Genomic DNA, 20,197 nt, shown 5'->3' on the forward strand with positions numbered 1-20,197 from the left:
CGCCTCTTGGCTGCTCTCTTCCCTGTGTACCGGTATGTTTGTCTGATATGGAGGGGGTAGGGTTATTCGTATATTTCGATACACGCTCATGAAATCTTATTAGTGTCAGCCATTGACGAGTGTAGTAAATCTAGCCAATAAGTATTTTTGTTTTCAAATCAAGGAGTCGTATGCCAGCTAGCAACGGCAATCTTTTTTTTCTACACGAGTTGTTAGAGATTGATAAATATCCCATGTCTATAGGGTGCCACCGAAACACAGGTCCCCTTGCCCCCGATCAAAAGGCAAATAATTTTCATTAAAATCCTGAGATCTCCATTGCAAGTATCCCTCCCCTCCTCGTTCAATGCTGTTCTCCCTCCCTCCCTCCCCCCTGCTCCCCTCCCTTCCTCCCTGCTCCCTCCCTCCCCCCTGCTCCCCTCTCTCCCCGTTGCTTCCCTTTCCCTTGCGCTCCAGTTATAGACACCAACAAATGAATCTTCACCGTCGTGTATCAGCAACAAATGGAATTCAGAGAAGGCGAAGGCAGGAAGATTTCGATACATTCTTGGAGCAGGAAGAGACTTGTGATGAGTCAAAGACACCTCAAGATTTGAAGCTTCGAATGATCCTGCATACGTCAGTTGATGATCGAGACTTGCCCAGGATGTACTGGAAAAAGCCAAGCAGTAATTTGAATATTATTCTTGAGCCTGGCACAGGGGTTCAATATCAGTGTGAAGATCACAGGGGCGTTGAAGTGAATCGACTGGGCATGATCAAATCGCTGCACTCAGATGCACAGGTTGTCGAAGTGTACATCATGTACAATGGAGTCCTCTTGGAACATGTAGACGAAACCATTATAACTAATCGAGTGCCCTGTGTGGCCCTGAAAAGAATTTTGAACAAGGTTGGAAACCGTGATTGTTATCAATCAATTTACAAGGATACGGATGAAATGAATGCTATACCAAAAATGTGTTTCTTCAGCTTTCCTTGCATGTTGGAGCATGCCAACGATGATCTCCACGATAATTTCAGAGTGCATGGGTATATATTTTTTCATGAAGACGACATCGAAAATAATAAATACTGTGAAATCTCTCACTTCTCGATTGCAAACCCGGCACCACTCGTTGAAAAGATGGCGCAAACAACTTTCTGTTCAGCGGCGGAGTACAATCGGATTTGTCGAGATATGACCGAGGTCAAAATGATGTTCAATCAGTGGTTGAAGTCAAGGAGTAAGACGTTTGAGAAGAATTTTGTTTGTTGTTTTCAATTGATTTTCGTTGCTTTCGATTGCTTTACAATTTTTGTTTGTTGTTTTCCATCGCTTTACGTGTGACATGCTCGTCACAAGCCATGTTTATGAACTCCGAAAACCTCAGCATCTTTTCGCTGCCTGTTTCACAACCTCGGAATCATCGCCGTCTTTGTCCAAACCTACATCCGCAAGATGTTCCTATTCGCTTGGGCACCCGCTTGTCTCCATGCTTCTCTTCCCCACAACTGATAAAAACATTACATTCGCAGGAATGATATTCAATGGAGACTCTACCTTATGTCTTAGCTCGCTGGTTCTGATACTGAGAAGTCCTGAGGGAAGTTCATTCACATCCGGCATTCATGGCGTTGAATAGTTCATAGATCTTACACTTGCGATCTATTTGCAATCAAGTTGCCTACACGACTGACATGCCTTATGCTTATGTGCTTGGTTGACACAGAGAGGAGGAAGTATGGGTCTTGTAGAATGCCAACCAAAACAACAATCAATTGCCTAATCAGAGAGATCCTTTACGAGAAACAATCTAGACACCAAACAACTCTACAGTCAGAGATGTGCTCGAAGCTCAAGCATACGAAAGAGGGTTGTGGATGCTTGATCACCAAAAACGAGCAATTCTCCATCTTGCAATGAGCATCAAAAGGATTCGAAAACAGCCCTAGGCTCTGGAATCCATGGCGATGCTGATTCCTACAGCTTCCTTTGAAAAACAAGCTCGAGCTGTTTGAAACGTCGTCTTGCAGTATGCCGCAAAAGTACAAACATTCACACATGATCCAACCTTGGATGGCCTGGAGCTTGAATAAGATGAAAGAGCCATTGGCTGAGAGCCATCTGGGATTCAAACAAACGCCGCCTGCGCCGGCGGGTGCGGATGCAGAGCAATGGGGGAAGGGTAGGGCAGGCGATTTGGTTGTATATGCACCCCCCAGGCGTGTAAAAGCGTGTAAGGTCAAAAATAGTTTTAATGTTTGAAACCTTGTTGTTTGGAGGAAGCAAGAATACTTGTAAACCTAAAACTGCTCGACACGGTCCCCGATTCAAACATACTTTCAACCATTATCGAAGTTTCTGGTACAAATTTTCAGTGCGCCGACCATTCAAAAATCCTGGGCTGAAGTACCCCGCTCGAAAATGATCAAAAGCGAGCATTAGAAAATGCCATGGAATGGCGCCCGCCACGGTCGGTCACGGTCTCGGGAGTCTCGGATGCCGCCGACTAGCAGGCTCCCCGGCGACCGTCACACCGGTACGGTCACCGGGTGACGGTCGCCGCTCCGCCGCCGGCCCGCCGGGCTGAACTTTCCGACGGAGTTGCAGTGCCCGGGCCAGGGGTCGGACTCGGACCGTCCGATCTCTCTCCAGCGGACCCCGGGCTGAGTGGCAGTGAACGGTGCCGCATGACCCGACGGTGACTCTGTGACTGAGTTGACTGAGCCTGTCACCGCAAGCTCAGGTATCGGACAATCGGACTCAGTCCCAGTGGGCCGCCGGGTGACACTAGGCCGTCACCGTCCGAACAGCGAACAGTCATGGTTTAGGTTCGTCGTCGGACTCCGACGAACCTGAAGACATGTAGCCGATCACATCAATGGCGAGGGGCAACGATCGACTCCGATGAGAACAATTTATGACGGCGCAAACAAGTAAATATGTACACAAGGAACATAGGAACAGCTGATTAGCGTAGACACTCATCGATCCTGTTCCAGACTTGCTTTTTGCCCGGCCTCTTCATCATTGGCATCTGCTGAGCGTGTACTTTGAAAGAGCTTTCGACCTCTCTTCCTCGCTGAGTTTGCATTTCCTTTCGAAGATCCCATCTTCGCTTCGGACGGTTGATCCTCGAGACCGTCATCACGCCTGAAGTAAGAGCTTATCCTGCTTTCACGCAGTGTGGGAGACGACAAGACGAGTCTGCGTTTGCTACAAGAGTTGACCGATTCCCTCCTGAAAGGATGTCAACAACACTCAAGAAGGGCATTTCTACCACCTTCGCTTCTGTTTAGAGTTTGATCTCGAATTTAGTTCAGGGCTTGTTGAGAAGTGTCTTAGTCTTCGAAGTTGTAGGCTTCTAGCGAGAATGTTGGTTTTGTCAGTTGTGATGATTTGCACTTCGGCATTGCTTGCATCATTTGTCTGGACATGGTTTTCGCACATGTTGTGCAACCTGAGATTGGAACCGATTTCTGGGAGATTCACCATCAGACCTTTTGACGGCAAGTTGGCAAGGAAGAGGTTGGCCATCGCGGGTTCTGCAAGCAACAGTCATTCGTACATGAATAATCTTTACAGAGTGATAGAAAATGAGGACTTTTTCCTTCTTTCACAAATTAAGTCGATCTAAGATTGCAATCAATCAACCCCAGCTTCGACCAACTTTTGAATCTTTGAAATGTTCCGCATCTCGGAAATCATTGATCGAAGTTTGGCAAACTACTTGCTTAAGCTAAGCTCCAACGATGATACTGATTCGTCTATTACCTGGTGATGGTTAAGGGTATATTGTATCGCTAACTACCACAAAACACGTTTAATACTGCGCAGCATGCTTCGCTTGTCGCTGAGAAGATATACCTTCTAATCTTGACCCCTTCTACCATGCTCTTATATCTTTGACAAATCTTCTTCTCTTCTCATCGTCTGCATCATTGGCTGGCCCACCGCCCCTGCCGGCGCTAACACACGCATACTGCATGTCGACCATCACGCTTCAAATTTGAGAAAACTGGGTGAATTGATGTGGTGGGGGTACACTACCTGGTATCTGCACCCGTCTTTTACAGATATAAATAATGTCAAAATGTGGGTAGGGTGCTAAAGGCAACCGGTCATAGGGCATCTGGACATGGGGTAGGTAGGAGAGGCTTGTTGGAGGGACAACGTAACGATCATAAACGGTTCGTGGTTCCGAAGAAATTTAACGGATCATGGGCCGGGCGCCGGCCGGGCCGCGGCCGCACTCAGCGGTGAATCAGTGAGCCTGAGAGTACCGGGTCACCCGGCCCGGCCGGCGTCACCGAGCCGCCTGCACGGAACCCTAGCCACCCTAGTATCGCATCCTTTATATGAGACTGGGCCTTTGACAAGACCAACCGTAACTTAGTAGTCGTAACCGGACGGTTCAACTTGGCAACGCCGAGTCGGATTGAACTCAATCATCATCTCTCCGTCTCTTTCTTCCATCACGACCAGGATTGACTCCAGCACTTTGTCTCCTTGCCCTGAAAAGATGGTTCGGCATCAGTCGCAGTTTTTCATCCTTTTTTTTGCTTCAGAGTACCTGGGTGCCCTAGTGGCAGACTGTGGAGTGTCGTGCTCTGCGTCGTGATCCTCCTGCTCCACCTTGGGCGCGCTGAAAAAGAGGTCAGCGATGATTAAGCAGCTTGCATGAGATTCACCGCCCTCTCCCTCTTGGCGGCTTCTTGATGGTATTCTCCTCCTCTTCCTCTTCGTGATTCGCCTCCACTCCTTTCTTGCTCGCTGATCCGCGACCTGCTGGTGGCCGCTGCGGTGTAGGAGTTTCCATGGCCGAAATGTGCTCACCGAGAATCGCTGTCTCCTCTTTCTTCAAAACCACCTGCAGCTCCTTGGCCCAAGCAAATATTTCTGATCCTTTCTGATTGTACTGCATCGCATTAATGAAAATAAGCGCCATGTCCGACATGAACTCTCTAACATTTCCTTCATATTCGTTCTTGTCAAGCTTCTTTTTAACATCATTGAGGCATATGGGCTTTTTGATAATCGCGTGATAATCAGGAGCTTCTCGCTTTGTGACAGGCTTCTTGAAGGGCTCAGACTTTTCATGGCCGAAGATTGCCTTCCATAGTTTCATCATGGCTTCATTCCGTTTTCTCGCGACGCCCAAGGGAAGATCTTCCGAAGCAACGCTCGAAACATCTTCTGAATTGTCTTGTGCATGAGAAACAGGCGGAGTGCTTGTATTGGTGGAGAGCTTTGATCCTGGAGTTGTGTGCTTGCCTACTGGTGTGGGTTTGGTGCTGGAAGGCGTCGTCTTCTCGTCCTTGACCTGCACGGGAGTTTTGGTCTCACTCGTAGAGGCTGCGGGTGTTGTAGCTGGTTGCGCTTCAGCCGAGGACGCAGGGCGTGATGGAGTGAGAGGCGCCTCGGCAGCTTGAATCTCCTTCTTGGTCTCAGACTTGTCGCCTTCTGCCTGCCCTGCACTAGCAGGTTTCGCAGGGGTCGGCTGATCGAGAACATTCAAGTCAGGGTTATTAGAACATTCTTTCACCCATCGCTCGAGAGTATCTTGATCTGCACTCGCTGAATTGTTGATATCCTTCTCTGTTTCTTCTATCTGCATTTGAACCCTAGACAGCTCAGCTTTGATGTCTGCTTTTCTTTGCTCCCTCAGGCGTTCGATCATCTCTCCTGCTCGCTCAGATGGTGTTGGGTCCATGACTTTCCGCTGCGTCCTCCCTGCAGAACCTTTCCTCGAGTCCTCTGCCAGGACCATTTCTCTCCACTTGTTCTCACACTTGCGGGGAGTGAAGAACTCAGTGTCTCTCCGCATGGATCCCGGGTACTGCAGTGCCTGTCGAACCAGCTTGCCGATCATGGAGAAGTCTGGCACCATGCTTCCTCCATGTCGCTGCACAGCCTCGGCCAGCACCAGCTGTTCTCCTGCCGTCCACTCCGACATACCTGCCGCGCGCGAGCCTTGCTCTGAGGCGAAGTCCTTAGTCGTTACGAACCGTTACCAAAGAAAACTCCCCAGTTACAGATGTAACGCCCTTGAGATGAGGCTGACTTTGAGGAAGGGATCCGATATGCTTGTGCTGGCGGCGTTTGCGCTCTTATGCTGCGAGGGCAGCGCAGCATTCATGGCGTCTTCCTTCATTCAACGACTTCGAACCTCTTCTGTCCGTCCAATCCAGCTACTGAGGACTCAGATGCATCCTCATCGGCTGTCAACATGGCGTTCAAGCTCAAGAAGAGCCCACATCACTAGCATGGCAAGGACGTTTGAGTTCGTGCCATATGGACAGAAGTTTGAGTCCGACAAGAAGAGTATCTGTGTGGATGGTCTTGTCCCTGGCACGAGGTTCCGTCATCTCTCACGTTTTCTTTGCTCCTTCTAACTGTTGGGTCGCAGCTTGCAGCTCACACACTGGAACGGCAATGAGACACCCAAGGAATACAAGGCCGATCTCTCTACGGATATTGTCTTGAAATTCATCCATGCAGAGTTGGGCTCAGAGAAAAACAAGTGGAATGATGCCGTGGTCTTGAACAACCACTTCGACACAGACGGGCTCCTTTCGGTTTGGATTATGCTGAATCCAGAGGCAGCGATGAAGTACGAGCGAAGAATGGTGGATGCAGCAGCGGCTGGAGATTTTGACGAATGGGGATTGTCAGATTGGGGCCTGCAGCTTGATCTTGCTTTCTCGAAGCTTGCATCACAATGCGATGGTGACAAACAGGCATATGAGAAGCTTTTACCCATGGTTGAGGACATATTGGTCAACGTTGACGATCGTGAGGAGCTTTGGAAGGAAGAGCTTGATGAGGTCGACGGCAGGAGTCTGTGAACCAAATCTGTCTTATTTAACAAAATCCCCCCAGATGTACAAGATCTTTGACATGGTTTGCGATGACAAGATCGTGACTACCCGAGTTTTCGACGAGAGGTCCAAATACACCAAGAACGCAGGAAAGATCGGAGATGTGGGCGTAGTGGTCCATCCTCCCGGTAGTCCCAAAGTTAACGGGAAAGTCTTGTCAAGGACCTTTCCTATCGGCCAAGCGACCGACGCTCAGGTGATAGCGAGGTACTTGATGGCTTACGAACAACCCGATGGAAAGTTTCATTATGAATATGAACGGCCGCATCATGCATGGGCAGAGACGGTGAAACGAGCCAATCTGAGTAAACCCAACGCTCCTTTGATTTTGGAGAACCTCGGGAGTGAGTGGACAACCGCCGGGTTGAACGGCATGACAGCAATATGCAGTATGATCTACTATTTATCAAAAATCTTTTCTTGACCCCTCACGATTTTGCAGAAACGCAAATACCCATTTCCAAAGGTCCAATGGAGGTATTTGTGACGTCATGGTGACTCCCATCTGAGATGTTGTGGATTACTTTCTACCAGGTTGCTGGAGAGCTTTTGGATCTTGAACGCTCTCTTCTTCCAGTATTTATACAGAAGGGTGAATGAGGAAATGATCAGCTGCACTCGAATGAAATTCACAGACTAAGCCTTTTACTGTGTACATCTCGTGCCACAAACTCAGCGTAAGGGTCAAACCTATCCTACAGTTTCAAATATTTATCCAAGGGCGTTCACGCAATGGAGATCCTTGAAGGCCTCCTGTTAAAGGAAACATCAGGGAACTAAGAGGCACAAGATTGCGTCTTACCCCGAGGCGCTCCACAGCGGACTCCTCAGCCTTGCGCAGCCAAACACGGGGATCGTAGAACTTCTTGTTGGGCTTGTCAGCTCCCTCAGGATTTCCAATCTGGCCCTGCAAGTAATCGTGCTTCTCCTTCTCAAACTTGCGGATTCCGTCCCAGCAGGCCCACTGGTCTAAGAGTGAGACAAGCATCGTTTCAGCAATACCACTTCACCTGAATGTCGGTATCGATGTTCATCTTGATGACTCCATGATTCACAGCAGTGTCAATCTTGTCCTTCTCGGATCCCGATCCACCGTGGAACACAAAGTTGACAGGCTTGTCCTCCTTGCACTTCAACTGCTCCTTGATATACTTCTGGGCGTTGCCAAGAATGTCGGGCCTGAGCTGAACGTTTCCAGGCTTGTACACACCGTGGACGTTACCGAAGGCGGCAGCGATAGTGAACATGGAGTTGGGGACGGCAGCAAGGGCCTTGTACACCTGCCACACCTCATCTGGCTGGGAGTAGAGGGAGGCGTTGTCCACATTCTCGTTGTTCACACCGTCCTCCTCTCCACCAGTGATACCGAGCTCCATCTCCAACAAGCAGTTAATCTTAGCCATACGGTTCATGTACTTGACACACAGATCAATGTTTTCCTGGAGAGGCTCCTCAGACAAATCGATCATGTGGGAGCTGAAGAGAGGCTCTCCGTGCTCCTTGAAGTACTTCTCGTCAGCGTCCAACATGCCATCGAACCAGGGAAGAAGCTTCTTCGCGCAGTGATCAGAGTGGAGAACCACGGGGACGCCATAGTGCTCGGCCATCAAGCGGACATGGTGAGCACCCTGTTTGTGATAAATTCAGCAAAATCTGAAGCAAATCTACCACACGACAAATACCGCAATGGATCCAAGGACGCAAGCCTTCAAGGTCTCCTTGGGGTTGTCGAGGGCCTTTCCGGCGTAGAACTGAGCTCCTCCGTTGGAGAACTGGATCATAACAGGGCAGTTGTACTTCTTGGCAGCCTCCAAGACCTGGTTGACGCTGCTAGAGGAAACACAGTTGACTGCGGGGATGGCGAATCCCTTGTCCTTGGCGGTCTGAAGGAGATCCTTGAGGGCCTGACCAGTGACAACTCCAGGCTTCACAGAGTCTGGGAGGTTGGGGAAGTGCTTGCCGCCTCCTCTCATGCGGAGAGTTGGGGCATGTAGAAGAGTCGCTGCATCAACGGCGGCGAACGCGACAGCCGCACAGAGGATGGCTCGTAGCATGGCGGTCGATGGCCTCAGGCGTAGGGTCCTTGGGGTTATAGAGGAGGCCTCCGGTCCGCCATCAACCCCTGAAATCGTCTCAATGTTTAGCCAATATGTCAATTCACGTACCAATTTATTCACTTAATGACGTGTCATCACTGAAGGATTTGGGGTGGTCGGGTTGAAGGGTATCACTTTGGACCCCCGCCGGGAACTTTAGTTGACCCGACGAAGCGCCCCAGGGACAGAAGGTTGACCCTGGGTATCAGTCCTCTGCAGATCCTTTTTTTTAATTCGATACCCCGCAGAATTCGTGAAAGGATGGGCACCAAGGCCCGATGGGTGTAGGGCAGGGTTGAAGCCCGCAGAGGAGCGCGACCCCTATGAAACTTGAAACGTTTTCGTCGGGGGTTAGGGGTGGGTGACAGATCTCAACATGGGGGTGGTGATAAGCACTGGATGGTGGTACGGTAGTCATTTGGTCGTATGGGTGGGTCAATTAGCTAGGTTTGGTAGGGTACTAAAGGGGTTTCAAGGGAGAATTAAGGGGTGTGGATACAACCACTTGCCAAGGTGGGTAGTTCCTAAGGGACTCATCTCTTGGCGTGGATGATTGGATGGGGGACCAATCGTCTGAATGTGAAGCAGCAGGCATGGTGAAATTTACTTATTGCAAGACATAGAAACGTTTCAATCTATGAAGGTAGAAAAGAATACCCCCCCTCAGATACATCGAGAATTAGGAGTCGCTGGGGTGGGGTGTTTAAACGGCAAAGAATCTTCGGCGTAGAAGGAACCACCCTACCCTCCTCTCACACAGGCAAGAAGAAGACACCCCCTTACACCTTGTAGATTTTCCAAGTTGAATGATAGTGAAATTTATAAGAGGTACAATCCCCTCGTCACAGGAAGTACCCCACACCTATTCAAGAAGTATCTCCTCAATCTCTGTCACGGGTAGGGTACATCTAAAACGAAAGGACCGGTGCAACCTCTCCATGGGCAGATTCTCCTGGGGTGGGGTCCTGTATGGAACCGACCAGGGGTGGCCGTCAGCTACACCCACAGGATGCCTTGTGCTTCCGTTGCCTGGAAGTTGTGGCCGTTTATTCACGGTTGATTTAAAACTATTGAGTCCCGGAAGGAGTCCGGCGCCGCGCCGGGCCGGGCCGACGCTTCGCCGGGCGCGGCGAGTGACTCCGGGCCGACGCCAGCGGCCTGGGCGACCGGGCGCAGCGACGGTCCGACGCCTCGGAGTCACCGCCGAGGTCGTCGGGGCCCCCCGCCGGCCCGAGTCAAGTTTCCGACGCCGGGCCAAGTTCACCCGTGGGGGGGGGGGGCGCCGCAGCCTCGTTGGGCCGGGGGGGCGGCTGGCGCGGCGGACTCGGACTCCCGGAGTTACTCAGTTACCCGAGTGACGCCGTCACTGTGCCATGCCTCGGGCACACGGAGCGCCTGAGTGACCCGGCCGGCCGGCCCGGCGAAATGGCCCGGCCCGGCCCGAAGGCGGGGGCCCGGCGGAGTCCGTCGGCGGTAAAAACTAGCAGCTTCAAACTACTATCATTATATATATCAACTACCCGCCTTGTCATATGGCGAGTCAAAACGGCCAACGGCCTGTCACCGGGCGTGTGCCAAATGATGAAAGAACTTGGTCGCAGAACTTCGGAAAGTGTGAACTCAGTTGCAGTGACTCATGATGGCCCGGCCCGAAGGCGGGGGCCCGGCTTCCCGGCGTCGGCGGTACGGTAAAAACAGCTTCAAACTAGTACGGTCGCCTTGTCAGATGGCGAGTCAAAACGGCCAACGGCCTGTCACCGGGCGTGTGCCAAATGATGAAAGAACTTGGTCGCAGAACTTCGGAAAGTGTGAACTCAGTTGCAGTGACTCATGATGGCCCGGCGGCCCGAAGGCGGGGGCCCGGGCCGGCTTCCGTCGGCGACGGTAAAAACAGCGTCAAACTAGCCGCCTTGTCAGATGGCGAGTCAAAACGGCCAACGGCCTGTCACGGCGTGTGCCAAAATGATGAAAGAACTTGGTCGCAGAAAGTGTGAACTCAGTTGCAGTGACCTCATGAAAAGGATGATGAGGCCAACAAGACAAGCAAGTGAAGTGTGAAGACAACAAGAACAACTTCCTCTCTTGTACCTTGCTCCCTCCTCCCGTCATCTCAGTCATGCCCACGGTAGGCGAGCAATATCCAACAGGAGCCACACACGATCTGTCCGGTTGGAAACATGCAAAGGAGAAGAAAGTGGTTCCAGATGCCAAACCAGTGCTGCAGGAGGTGAACGAGGCTGAATGGCAACACACGATGATGTTCCTAAGATCGGGCAGCCATGGCAAGAAAGAGGAGGAGAAGCAGCTGGAAATCAAGGGGTCATGGAAGTCCATCCACGACTATGCCCGGGACAACGACGGCAAGCGCCTTGCAGACGCTGTGGAAGGAAGAAACGGCGCGATCCTTTCCTCCATAGACGCCCAGACAGACACGGGATGGAGTGCACTGCACGTGGCGGCCATGCACAAAAGCGCGCTAGCAACGGCGTCAGCCATCGAGCTGCGGGGAGATATCTTCCTGCAGGACTGCACCGGGCGATCGCCCCTGCATGACGCCGCGGCAAACAATGCAGTCGAGGTCTTGTCGCATCTCGTCGCTAAGGCGAAGAGAGGAAACCTTCAGGCTCGGGACAAGCTTGGTAACACCCCCCTGCATGCAGCTGCGAGAGCAGGGGCGTGGGATGCTTGCAGGTATCTGCTCGCTGCAGGAGCAGACAGCAAGGTAGCCAACGCAAGAGGACACACTCCACAAGACAGCGCGACCACTCCGAAATTTGCAGCAGCCAACGAGATCGTGGTAAGGGGAGAGAAGACTATAAGAAGAGGAGTAACGGGGTTAACAGACGTCGTCACTGCAGATCTTTCAGACTTTCAATCGCCGACAGGTTCCCCTGCAGTACATCCCTCTAGTAGTTCGAGCTGATGTCCTCCTTTCAGACTCGGCCGAGGTTAGCTCGCATGCTCTGCAGCATGAAGCCGACCTTTGGCACTTACCCCATGAAGTTGGAACATCACATTCAGCTATCTTTGAATTTCGATCTGAACTTTCAAATGGGTAGTTGCATGCCGTGATGGTCATGCAGCGCTGAGTCAGAACTTGTTTCCTCTCAGGCCCCAACACGTGCATGGCAAACGCAAAGTGGGATGAGACTTTGCGATCGCCACAGCACATGGGCAAGTATGGGTTACGGGGGAACGAAGACAAAGTCAAGCTCCAGCAATGTGTAAGAACTTAGCGCTGTTGTGACTTGCCTGCTTGCCTGTGAGCTTCGATGGTCCTCTCTTGACTGCTGCTAAAGGTTGTTGTCTCAAGAAATCAGTTTCCTTCCCTCGCAGAGATGGGATTGAAGAATTCTACACCCCAACAGCGCCGACGAGTCATCAAGGAGACCTTTGGCTCGGATGGTGAAAATAATGCAACTCTGGATGCAAACTCCGTGAAAATGCTGTTGAAAACATGCAAGATCGAGGTATGAGAGCTAGTCGCTTGTGAGAGCGAGCCTGGCCGAAGCTGTTCGCTCATGACGAGACTCAAAAACCAGGTCGATGACATGTCAAGAAAATTTGCGTCAATGGTGTGGAACAAAGTTTGGTCAGAGAAAAAGAATCAGGTGCTGCAGATGTTTGCATCTCATTTGCTACCCCCAACATCATCTCCTTCACCATCACATGCTACTCTTTTCTTCGTCATCTCCACCTTTACTCGATTTCAAAGTTAGAATCATGCACCTTTTTTGGTTTCGTCTGGCACAGCACATTTGATAGTTGCATTCATATGTATTGACAATTGTTGCTCGCTATTCTGACATGTCTGTCTCTGATCTCTCTTCTGACATGCCTCTTCTTTTCTGTCGTCGATGCATCAGGTCCCTTCGCTAGACTTCGCACCAGACGCGCGAGAGATGTAAGCGAATCGCCAGTCTGATGCGTTTCTGACCATGCTTTCGAAGGGAATGGCGAAATGCGCTAGTCAGATTTGAACTGCTTACATAAAATAGCTGGTTGTTTTGACATGGGATCCAGCTTGATTGCATCGAAGATTTGCACTTTCTGGATTGCAACTGGGCCATAAAGATGCAAGAAGAGGAAGGCAGTGAAGGTCAGAAACGTTTCTGATCAGGGGTGAAGCAGTAATGCTCTAATCAGGCAGAAATCGTTTGAGTTATCCTCGCTTCGAGCTTGCTGCGCCCGCACTCAAACAAGTTTTCTCCTGTGTTTCTTCATATCTCACCTGAGCATTCCTCCTTCAGTTCATCATGTTGAGAAAGCATGGTGAAGAACCTCCGGCAGGTAAACCTGTATCCTCTTCATTCATGGTTTGATATGTCGCTCGTACAAGACATCTCTGCCATTCCCCTCTGGGAGCTCGGTTTGACAGACATCGAGGTATCTTGAAGATGATGTTGCTGCTGCGAGCTTGACTCTTGTTGTTGAGGATCTTCTTGACCACTTGGAGCTCCGCGATCTTGATGAGAACAAGTACATGAACATGTTCCCGACGAGTCTTGACCTGCGTCAAGTTCGATTGAAGGTGTTGTGACCTGTCTCGTGCTCCCTCACAAACATCACTGTCATTCTCTCTTGTCTTTTCGTGCTTCTCCTCAGCAGCTGCATCATTTTCTTTGTTTCAACCCAGTCGATCGTGATGGTCAATAGCACTTTCCATATGAGAAGGGCGAAGACGATGTGATGATAGTGACAGGCGATGGACGGACAGTACAGAGACATTCAACAATTCATGACTGACGTCCTCAAGGTTTGAAAGTTTTGTGATCAGTGCTTGTCCTGTTGCGCTTGGCATCAGCGATATCCTGTTGCTGCTATTGACAACAAATTCTCTATTCAGGTTGGTTTTGAGAGAATGGCGTTTGAGTGGGAAGTACGAAGTGACTGCAGGGAGACGTATGAGGTGAGCAGAAGAAATGACTGACATGTTTAATTTCTCCATGTGACTTCTGACATGTATTCGTGTGTTTGATTTCTCTTGTTCTTTCTATACAACTTCATGCAAAGTGGTGCACTTCTGATCTATCTCTTTCCCACCCTTGTGAAACACCACACACTTTGAGTTGTTCATTCAATCATCTCAAACAGCAATATCATCATAGCTGCTGCACCATCTGAATTGTTGAGCTTCCACCTTTCAGGCGTCTTTCAAGTTTTGCTCTTCCGTCGTTCATTACATGGTATGATAACCCTGCAAGCATGATTGAACTCACTCCCCTTCTCTCGCAAGATTCACAAGCATGATCACCTACAAAAAGTCTTCACAGCAGCGTTTGACGCGGAGGAGCAGGTGAAGAGAGCGTTTTCATCGTCATGTTTTCTCATCTCATCATCTTCAGGCTGTCAAAGACACCATCATGCTGCAGGTGGAAGGAGAAACCATTGTCCTCAAACCTCGTTGACCTCGTGTCTCCCTCGTCCTTGCCCTGATTTCTTCCTTGGTCTTCATCTCCTCCTCTGAAACGATTCTCTCCCTTCGTCTCCCCCCCCCTCCCCTTCTTCCCTTCCCTCCACTTTCTTCCCCCTCCTCCCTCCTCCTCCTCTCTCCCCTCCTCCCTCCTCTTCCTCCCTCCTCCTCCTCTCTCCTGTCTTGCCCGCAGGCGGAGGAAGGGCTCAAGGCTCTCGTCGGCTCGCAGCTGCGGCCTGGCAAGAAGCTCGAGGCCTTCACTGAAAGAGCTGCCAAGAGTCCTGGGCTAATCGACCAGCTCATACAGGTGAGAGAAGGATAGGAAAGAGAACGCGAGAGAGGAAGGGAGGAGGAGGAGGAGGAGGAGAAGAAGAAAAGGTAAGTCAGGCAGAGGAGGAGGAACAGGAAGAAGCAGGAGAGGTAATGATGCTGGTGCTGGTATTGGAGGAAGAGGACTGCACACACTGAAGAGGAACTGAGAGGAATGAAGAGGAGGATGTAAGTGTGGGTACGGTGCTGCAGGCGGGGGAGCGATGGAACATCGAAGAGCAGGAGCTGGGAGAGCTTGAGGTTTACGCTGCTGCAATCGGAGACCGAGCATACACTATGATCCCTGTAACTGTTCTTCTCCTCGTCCTCCTCGTCCTCTTCATGTTCGACCATCACTTGGCTGACCTGCTCTTGCCATTCTCGCGCTTCTTTCTTTTCCGCTTTCCTGTCCAGTCCTGTCCTGTCCTGTTCTCTGCCTCCTCTCCCTTGCTCTCCCCTTTCTCCCTCCTCTCCCTCTGTCGTCACCCCCTCCCTGAATTGCCTTCAGAGCGATGAAGCTGATCCTTCGAGCCCGAAAGTTCGCGGGCCCATGCTCATCCCCTCCAAGATTGAAGCGCTTCGAGTGCAGGTGACCTCCCTTCTCTCTTTCTTCCCTCTCCACCTCTCCATCTCCTCCTGTTCCTCTCCCGCTCTCTCCTCTCTCCTTTCTTCCTCTCTCATCCTCTCCTCTCTCCTCATCTCTCCTCTCCTCCTCCGCATCTCTCCTCTCCTCCTCCTCATCTCTCCTCTCCTCCTCCTCATCTCTCCTCTCCTCCTCCACCTCCTCTTTCCTCCTCTCTCCTCCTCTCTCCTCCTTTCCTCCTCTTCTAGCCGCCCCTTCTCTTGTTCTCTCTCACTCTTCGTTCAGGACCTGATCCTTGTCCTTCGATCCGTGGCTGCTGGTCGGACTTGCCGTCTCAACTTTCAAGAAGGAACGATCGAGTAATCTCCTCCTTACCATTTCTGCTTTCTCCCTGCTTCTCTCACTCCGTCTTCACGTCCTCCCCCCGTCGACTGATTAAAGAAGCAGCAGCGTTGAATCAGCAGCGAGCTCCGACTTGCAGGAGCTGCTGCTGGCAGCCCGAGGACAGCGCCTGCTGCTCTTTCAGCACCTGATGCCTGACGGGAGGAAGCGAACGGAGTGGCAGGAGGCGCTGAGCGAGCTCTATGTCCTTGTGCAGGTGAAGGAGCTCAAAGTTTGGAGGAGAGGAGGGGAGGAGGAGAGGAGGGGAGGAGGAGAGGAGGAGAGGGTGAGTTCTTGAAAGGAGGAGAGGAGGAGAGGAGGAGAGGAGGAGAGGAGGAGAGGAGGAGAGGAGAGGAGGAGAGGAGAGGAGGAGAGGAGGAGGGGAGGGGAGGAGGAGGAGCAGAGTCAAGAGGACTGAAGACTGAGGGTGGAGAGAGAAGGAGGTTGTTGGAAGGAGCAGGAAAGAGTACAGGAGAGAGACAGTAGGAGGAAGACTGTAGAAGTTCAGATGAACCTCTGAAATCATGACAAGGAGGGGAGGGGGGATGTTGGAGAGTGCGAGGAGGAGGAGGAGGAGGAGGAGGAGGAGGAAGTGGCCTTTGAAGACGCTGGCAGATGAAAGACTCTAAGAGATTGTTCATGAGCAACGTTGACTTCGATAGATACGGTAGAATCAAGAAGGTTGTCTTGTCGTTCTTTTCCATCAACGTCTTCTGAATTTCTCCTGCTCTTGCCCTCATCTTTCTCTTCCTCGATTTCATCATCCTCCTCCTCCTCCTTTCTGACGTTTCAGTCGCCTGTCGCTCCTCCTGTCTTTGAGGAGCCTCTGAGCATTCGAGTGCCAAGCAAGCACAAAAATTTCGATCGCAGGTGACTTCCCTCGTACCAGCATCCTTTCTTCTCCTCGCTCTTTCCTTCTACTGCCATCTCCCTCTCCCTCTTTCTGTCCTTCTGGTTCCCTCTCCTCCTCTTCCTCTTCCTCCTCCTTCTGTTCCCCCTCCTCCCTCTCCTCCTTCATCCTCTTTCATCCTCCTTCTTCCTCTTCCTTCTCTCGCCTCTCAGACCTCTCAGGGATCGTGCGACTTCTCGGGTGGCTGGAGGGGAGGAGCGACTTCTTGCTCCAGCTGGCGTCGCTTCATGGCCAAGGGACATGTCAAAGATCGAGGAGAAAATCACGCAAGAACTCTATCCTATAATAGATGGCATGCAGCTAGACGTGTTTCTCATCGTTCTGAATGCGTTGCTAAGGTCTGTCTTGTCTTGTCTTGTCTTGTCTTGTCTTGTCTTGTCTTGTCTTGTCTTGTCTTGTCTTGTCTTGTCTTGTCTTGTCTTGTCTTGTCTTGTCTTGTCTTGTCTTGTCTTGTCTTGTCTTGTCTTGTCTTGTCACGAACTCTCTTCTGCTTCTTCGCTCAAAGCTAACGGGCCAGCAGTGAAAGGAGTGGGAGGGACGCCATGAAGTCGATCTGCGACGCGAGAGGACGAGACTTCGGGGGGCAGGTCAGCCAGCAAGGCTTTTGTCACCTCTGTGAGCCTTCAGCAGGAGCCCGAGCTGCTTCCTCCTGCCATGCCTGCTCGGCTCTGGATGGAGGAGGAGGGTCGGATCGGCGTCGGGCTGCGAGCTCTAGCATGGATCAAGCTCTGTTGGACCCCCTCGAACTTCCTCGGTAAGAGCCCAGCTGGCATTGAGCTGCACCCTGCTGGTCACCACCTGCTGACGTCATCACAGGCGGGTGGAGTAGCGTGACAGACCGGAGGAAGAGTTTGCGGCCCATGAGCGCTCCGAGCATGGAGTATGAGCTTAAGATCCAGCCCCTCCCCTTCCCCAAGCCCTTCGAGGTCCTCTCATCCCTACGACAACCCCAGCTGTGACCCAGCTCGCAGGGATGTCACTGCAGGTGTGACGACCACTCTTCCTTCCTTCTGCAGACTACTGGGGTTGAGAAGAAACCAGGTCCAGCAGCCCCTAGCGGCTTCGATTTGACCCTGGAGCAGGTGCCAGCGGGTCGGTCAAGATGGAGACTGTCAACGTCTGTCTTGTTGGCAACTTTGCGGGGAGTCTGACGGCTGACCAGCTCACGAAGTGCGCGAAGCTAATCCAGAACCTCCAGCCGGCGCACCAGTACGAGGTCAAAATCCGCTCCTTCATCAGGCGACCCAAGAGCGGCGAGAAGGTCTGAGCTGAGAAATCTTCCGCCCCTGCTCCTCCCCCCCCTTTGCAGCTGGACTTCTTCCATTCTGCCCTCCAACTGCTCTCGTCTTTGATCGCTTCTCAGCTTCATGGGACTTGGAGTGAGGGCGTCAAGCTCAGCACCCGCCCAGCTCCTCCCGCCGCCCCGTCCAACCTGCGATGCTCGAGAGTGACTGAGGAGGTGGCGGAGCTGCAGTGGGAGGAGCCGCGGCTGAAGCACGGAGCTGATCTCATCGACTTCGAGGTCTGTCTGCTGGCTGCCAGCTGGTCTAATCCCGTTGTCCTGGTGTCTCGCGGTGTCAACTAGTTTGCGGCCTCCTGTGACTCTTGAGCCGAGCAGGTGGTGTACAGAGTGATTTCGATCGAAGACAACCCGATCCCAGCTCGGGGTGAGCTGGAAGGATCGAGCTTCATGAAGCGCCTGCAGGTTCTTGTCACCACCTCCTGCTCTCCTCTCTCCCCCGCAGTGACTCCCCAGCAGCAAACCTACCAAGACGCGAAGCTCTGGTCGAGCAGCAGCAGGAAGGGCTCGATGTGGTCGGAGGCCTTCGTCCTCGGCCCCTTCCTCCCTTCCTCGGAGATTCAGTGCAAAGTTCGCGCCAGGAGCTCCAGCGGGTGGGGAGAGTTCACCGAGACCCTCTGCTTCATCACTAGCGACGCTCTTCCTAGTCCTCCGCTGAATGTCAGCATGGAAGCGACGGCAGCGGAGAGGGAGGAAGAGGGCAGGCGCTCGCGACCGCTCGTGAGCTGCAGGATACGCTGGTCCCCTCCTGCGTTCCTGCACTGCCGCTCGGGGATCAGCAAGTATGAGGTAGCAAGAGGAGAGAGCAGGAGAGGGAAGGGGAGGTGGGGAGAGGAGAATGAGGGGGGAGGGGAAGAGGAGCGGGGAGAGGAGAATGAAGGGGGAGGGGAAGAGGAGCGGGGAGAGGAAGGGAGCAGGTCTGAGAAGCAGCTGCAGGTCAAAGTTTGTGAGCGCTACAAGAATCGATGCGAGGAGGAGTCAAGCTCCCTGCAGACCCGCGAGTGGGTGCACGAGATTCAGCTCCAGCCTCCTCCGCAGGACCAGGAGAACTCTCTTCCCCCTCCCCCTCCCCCTCCTCTTCCTCGCGACTACGAGTTCGAGGAGCTGTTCCGTACCCAATGCATGACCCAAGAGGAGAGAAACGCTTTGGCGTTGGCAGAAGCGAACGAGGAGGAGGAGGAGGAGAAGGGGAAACAAACGGATGACAGCAAGTGTGAAGCTTCGTCCCCGATTTCCAGAGGTTTCAAAGGAGCTGAGGGGGAGCAACAGCTGCTACTCGAAGGGTTCAAACCTGGTTCAAAGATTACTGCGAAAGTTCGATGCTTCAATGTGGTAATGCTCCCTCTCTCTCCCTCTCCCCCTCCGCCCCCCCCTCCTCCCTCTCTCTCTCCCCCCCGCCCCCCTCTCTCCCCCTCTCCCTCTCCCTCCCCCACACCCCCCCTCTCTCTCCCTCTGTCCCTGTCTCCCTGTCTCTTCGTTGTTCACATGAATGCAGGTAGGAGCCAGCGACTGGTCGGAGGAGGTGGAGGTTTACCTTGCGTCATCCTTTCCTGCTCCTCCTCTCAATGTTCGCGCCATGGCTCCAACTTTCAATACTCTGGTGGTGGGTTGGGATGTGCCTCGGACAGACCATGGCAGCTCCATCACCTTCTATGAGGTCTCTTTCTCCTGCTCGCGTCCTCCTCCTGATCCCGCTCCTCCCGCTCCTGCTCCTTCCTATCCTGCTCTCTTCGGTACATCGTTTCCTGCTTTCCCCTTCTCTGCCTCCCCTCCTCCTTCACTTCTCCTCCTAGTGGCCTTGGCGTCATCTCAGCTCGGCTCTCATACCTCCTGGTCAGGTTTGCCTCCTCCTAGACGGTCGGCAAGTGATCAAACGTGTCAACGGACGCATCAACGGCGTCAAGATCGCAGGGCTCGCGACATCTCGACAGATCACAGAGGTCTTCTTTCCCTGCTTCCTCCTCCTCTGCTTCTTCCTCCTTTTTCCTCCTCCTCTGCTTCTTCCTCCTTTTTCCTCCTCCTCTGCTTCTTCCTCCTTTTCCTCCTCCTCTGCTTCTTCCTCCTTTTCCCTCCTCCTCTGCTTCTTCCTCCTTTTTCCTCCTCCGATGCCTTCTCCCCTCTTCCTTACTTCCATCACCAGTCCTCCTCCCTCCTCTTCTTGTATCCTCCTCTTCTTGTATCCTGCTTGTCTCCTCTCCTTGTTCCTTCTCGTTCCTCACACGGACTTGCGCAGCTTGTGGTCTACAGCATTAATGCTGTCGGCATTTCGCTTCCCAGTCATCCACCCCTCTCCCTCACTCTCCCCCCTGTTCCTAAATCTGCTTCCTGATCCTCCCTGACG

At 52.3% G+C, this 20,197-nt stretch overlaps 6 protein-coding genes across 6 annotated transcripts; 3 read left to right on the forward strand and 3 right to left on the reverse strand.

Moving 5' to 3' along the window:
- Positions 1 to 2,883: 2,883 nt before the first annotated feature.
- On the reverse strand, positions 2,884 to 3,909 carry GUITHDRAFT_149824 (hypothetical protein). Its single transcript, XM_005841607.1, has 3 exons — positions 3,851 to 3,909; positions 3,267 to 3,528; positions 2,884 to 3,223 (listed from the first exon to the last, which is right to left on the reverse strand). The coding sequence occupies exons 2-3, from the start codon at positions 3,518 to 3,520 to the stop codon at positions 2,968 to 2,970; spliced, it is 510 nt and encodes a 169-aa protein (XP_005841664.1). The 5' UTR covers positions 3,521 to 3,528; positions 3,851 to 3,909; the 3' UTR covers positions 2,884 to 2,967.
- Positions 3,910 to 4,895: 986 nt separating this feature from the next.
- Positions 4,896 to 5,075, reverse strand: GUITHDRAFT_41687 (hypothetical protein; the record flags this gene model as incomplete). Its single annotated transcript, XM_005841608.1, has 1 exon — positions 4,896 to 5,075. A coding segment is annotated over one exon (180 nt), but the record flags the coding sequence as incomplete, so codon positions are not given.
- A 975-nt stretch (positions 5,076 to 6,050) lies between these two features.
- GUITHDRAFT_149825 (hypothetical protein) lies at positions 6,051 to 6,936 on the forward strand (the record flags this gene model as incomplete). The annotated part of the gene is made up of 3 exons (XM_005841609.1): positions 6,051 to 6,341; positions 6,393 to 6,810; positions 6,866 to 6,936. Coding segments are annotated over exons 1-3 (736 nt in total), but the record flags the coding sequence as incomplete, so codon positions are not given.
- A 558-nt stretch (positions 6,937 to 7,494) lies between these two features.
- On the reverse strand, positions 7,495 to 8,926 carry GUITHDRAFT_149826 (hypothetical protein). Its single transcript, XM_005842036.1, has 4 exons — positions 8,547 to 8,926; positions 7,875 to 8,492; positions 7,667 to 7,828; positions 7,495 to 7,617 (listed from the first exon to the last, which is right to left on the reverse strand). The coding sequence occupies exons 1-4, from the start codon at positions 8,916 to 8,918 to the stop codon at positions 7,576 to 7,578; spliced, it is 1,194 nt and encodes a 397-aa protein (XP_005842093.1). The 5' UTR covers positions 8,919 to 8,926; the 3' UTR covers positions 7,495 to 7,575.
- A 2,324-nt stretch (positions 8,927 to 11,250) lies between these two features.
- Positions 11,251 to 11,709, forward strand: GUITHDRAFT_55086 (hypothetical protein; the record flags this gene model as incomplete). The annotated part of the gene is made up of 1 exon (XM_005841610.1): positions 11,251 to 11,709. A coding segment is annotated over one exon (459 nt), but the record flags the coding sequence as incomplete, so codon positions are not given.
- A 4,552-nt stretch (positions 11,710 to 16,261) lies between these two features.
- On the forward strand, positions 16,262 to 20,185 carry GUITHDRAFT_99344 (hypothetical protein; the record flags this gene model as incomplete). The annotated part of the gene is made up of 15 exons (XM_005841611.1): positions 16,262 to 16,327; positions 16,440 to 16,516; positions 16,718 to 16,894; positions 17,077 to 17,143; positions 17,187 to 17,310; positions 17,373 to 17,482; positions 17,528 to 17,597; positions 17,639 to 17,817; positions 17,920 to 18,120; positions 18,175 to 18,261; positions 18,316 to 18,645; positions 18,793 to 19,188; positions 19,352 to 19,513; positions 19,695 to 19,796; positions 20,090 to 20,185. 15 exons carry the CDS (start codon positions 16,262 to 16,264, stop codon positions 20,183 to 20,185), a joined length of 2,244 nt encoding a protein of 747 aa, XP_005841668.1.
- Positions 20,186 to 20,197: the final 12 nt, after the last annotated feature.

Source organism: Guillardia theta (assembly GCF_000315625.1).
Source record: "Guillardia theta CCMP2712 unplaced genomic scaffold GUITHscaffold_2, whole genome shotgun sequence".
In the NCBI taxonomy this organism is placed as follows: domain Eukaryota; class Cryptophyceae; order Pyrenomonadales; family Geminigeraceae; genus Guillardia; species Guillardia theta.

Bases quoted from the DNA above. Each gene is read 5' to 3' on its own strand.
- GUITHDRAFT_149824 (XM_005841607.1), bottom strand. From the start codon at position 3,520: ATGGCCAACCTCTTCCTTGCCAACTTGCCGTCAAAAGGTCTGATGGTG. The intron at 3,224-3,266 runs GTGGTAGAAATG...ACATCCTTTCAG, and splicing joins AACTCTAAACAGAAGCGAAG to GAGGGAATCGGTCAACTCTT.
- GUITHDRAFT_149826 (XM_005842036.1), bottom strand. From the start codon at position 8,918: ATGCTACGAGCCATCCTCTGTGCGGCTGTCGCGTTCGCCGCCGTTGAT. The intron at 8,493-8,546 runs GTATTTGTCGTG...TATCACAAACAG, and splicing joins GCGTCCTTGGATCCATTGCG to GGTGCTCACCATGTCCGCTT. The intron at 7,618-7,666 runs GTAAGACGCAAT...TTCCTTTAACAG, and splicing joins CCGCTGTGGAGCGCCTCGGG to GAGGCCTTCAAGGATCTCCA.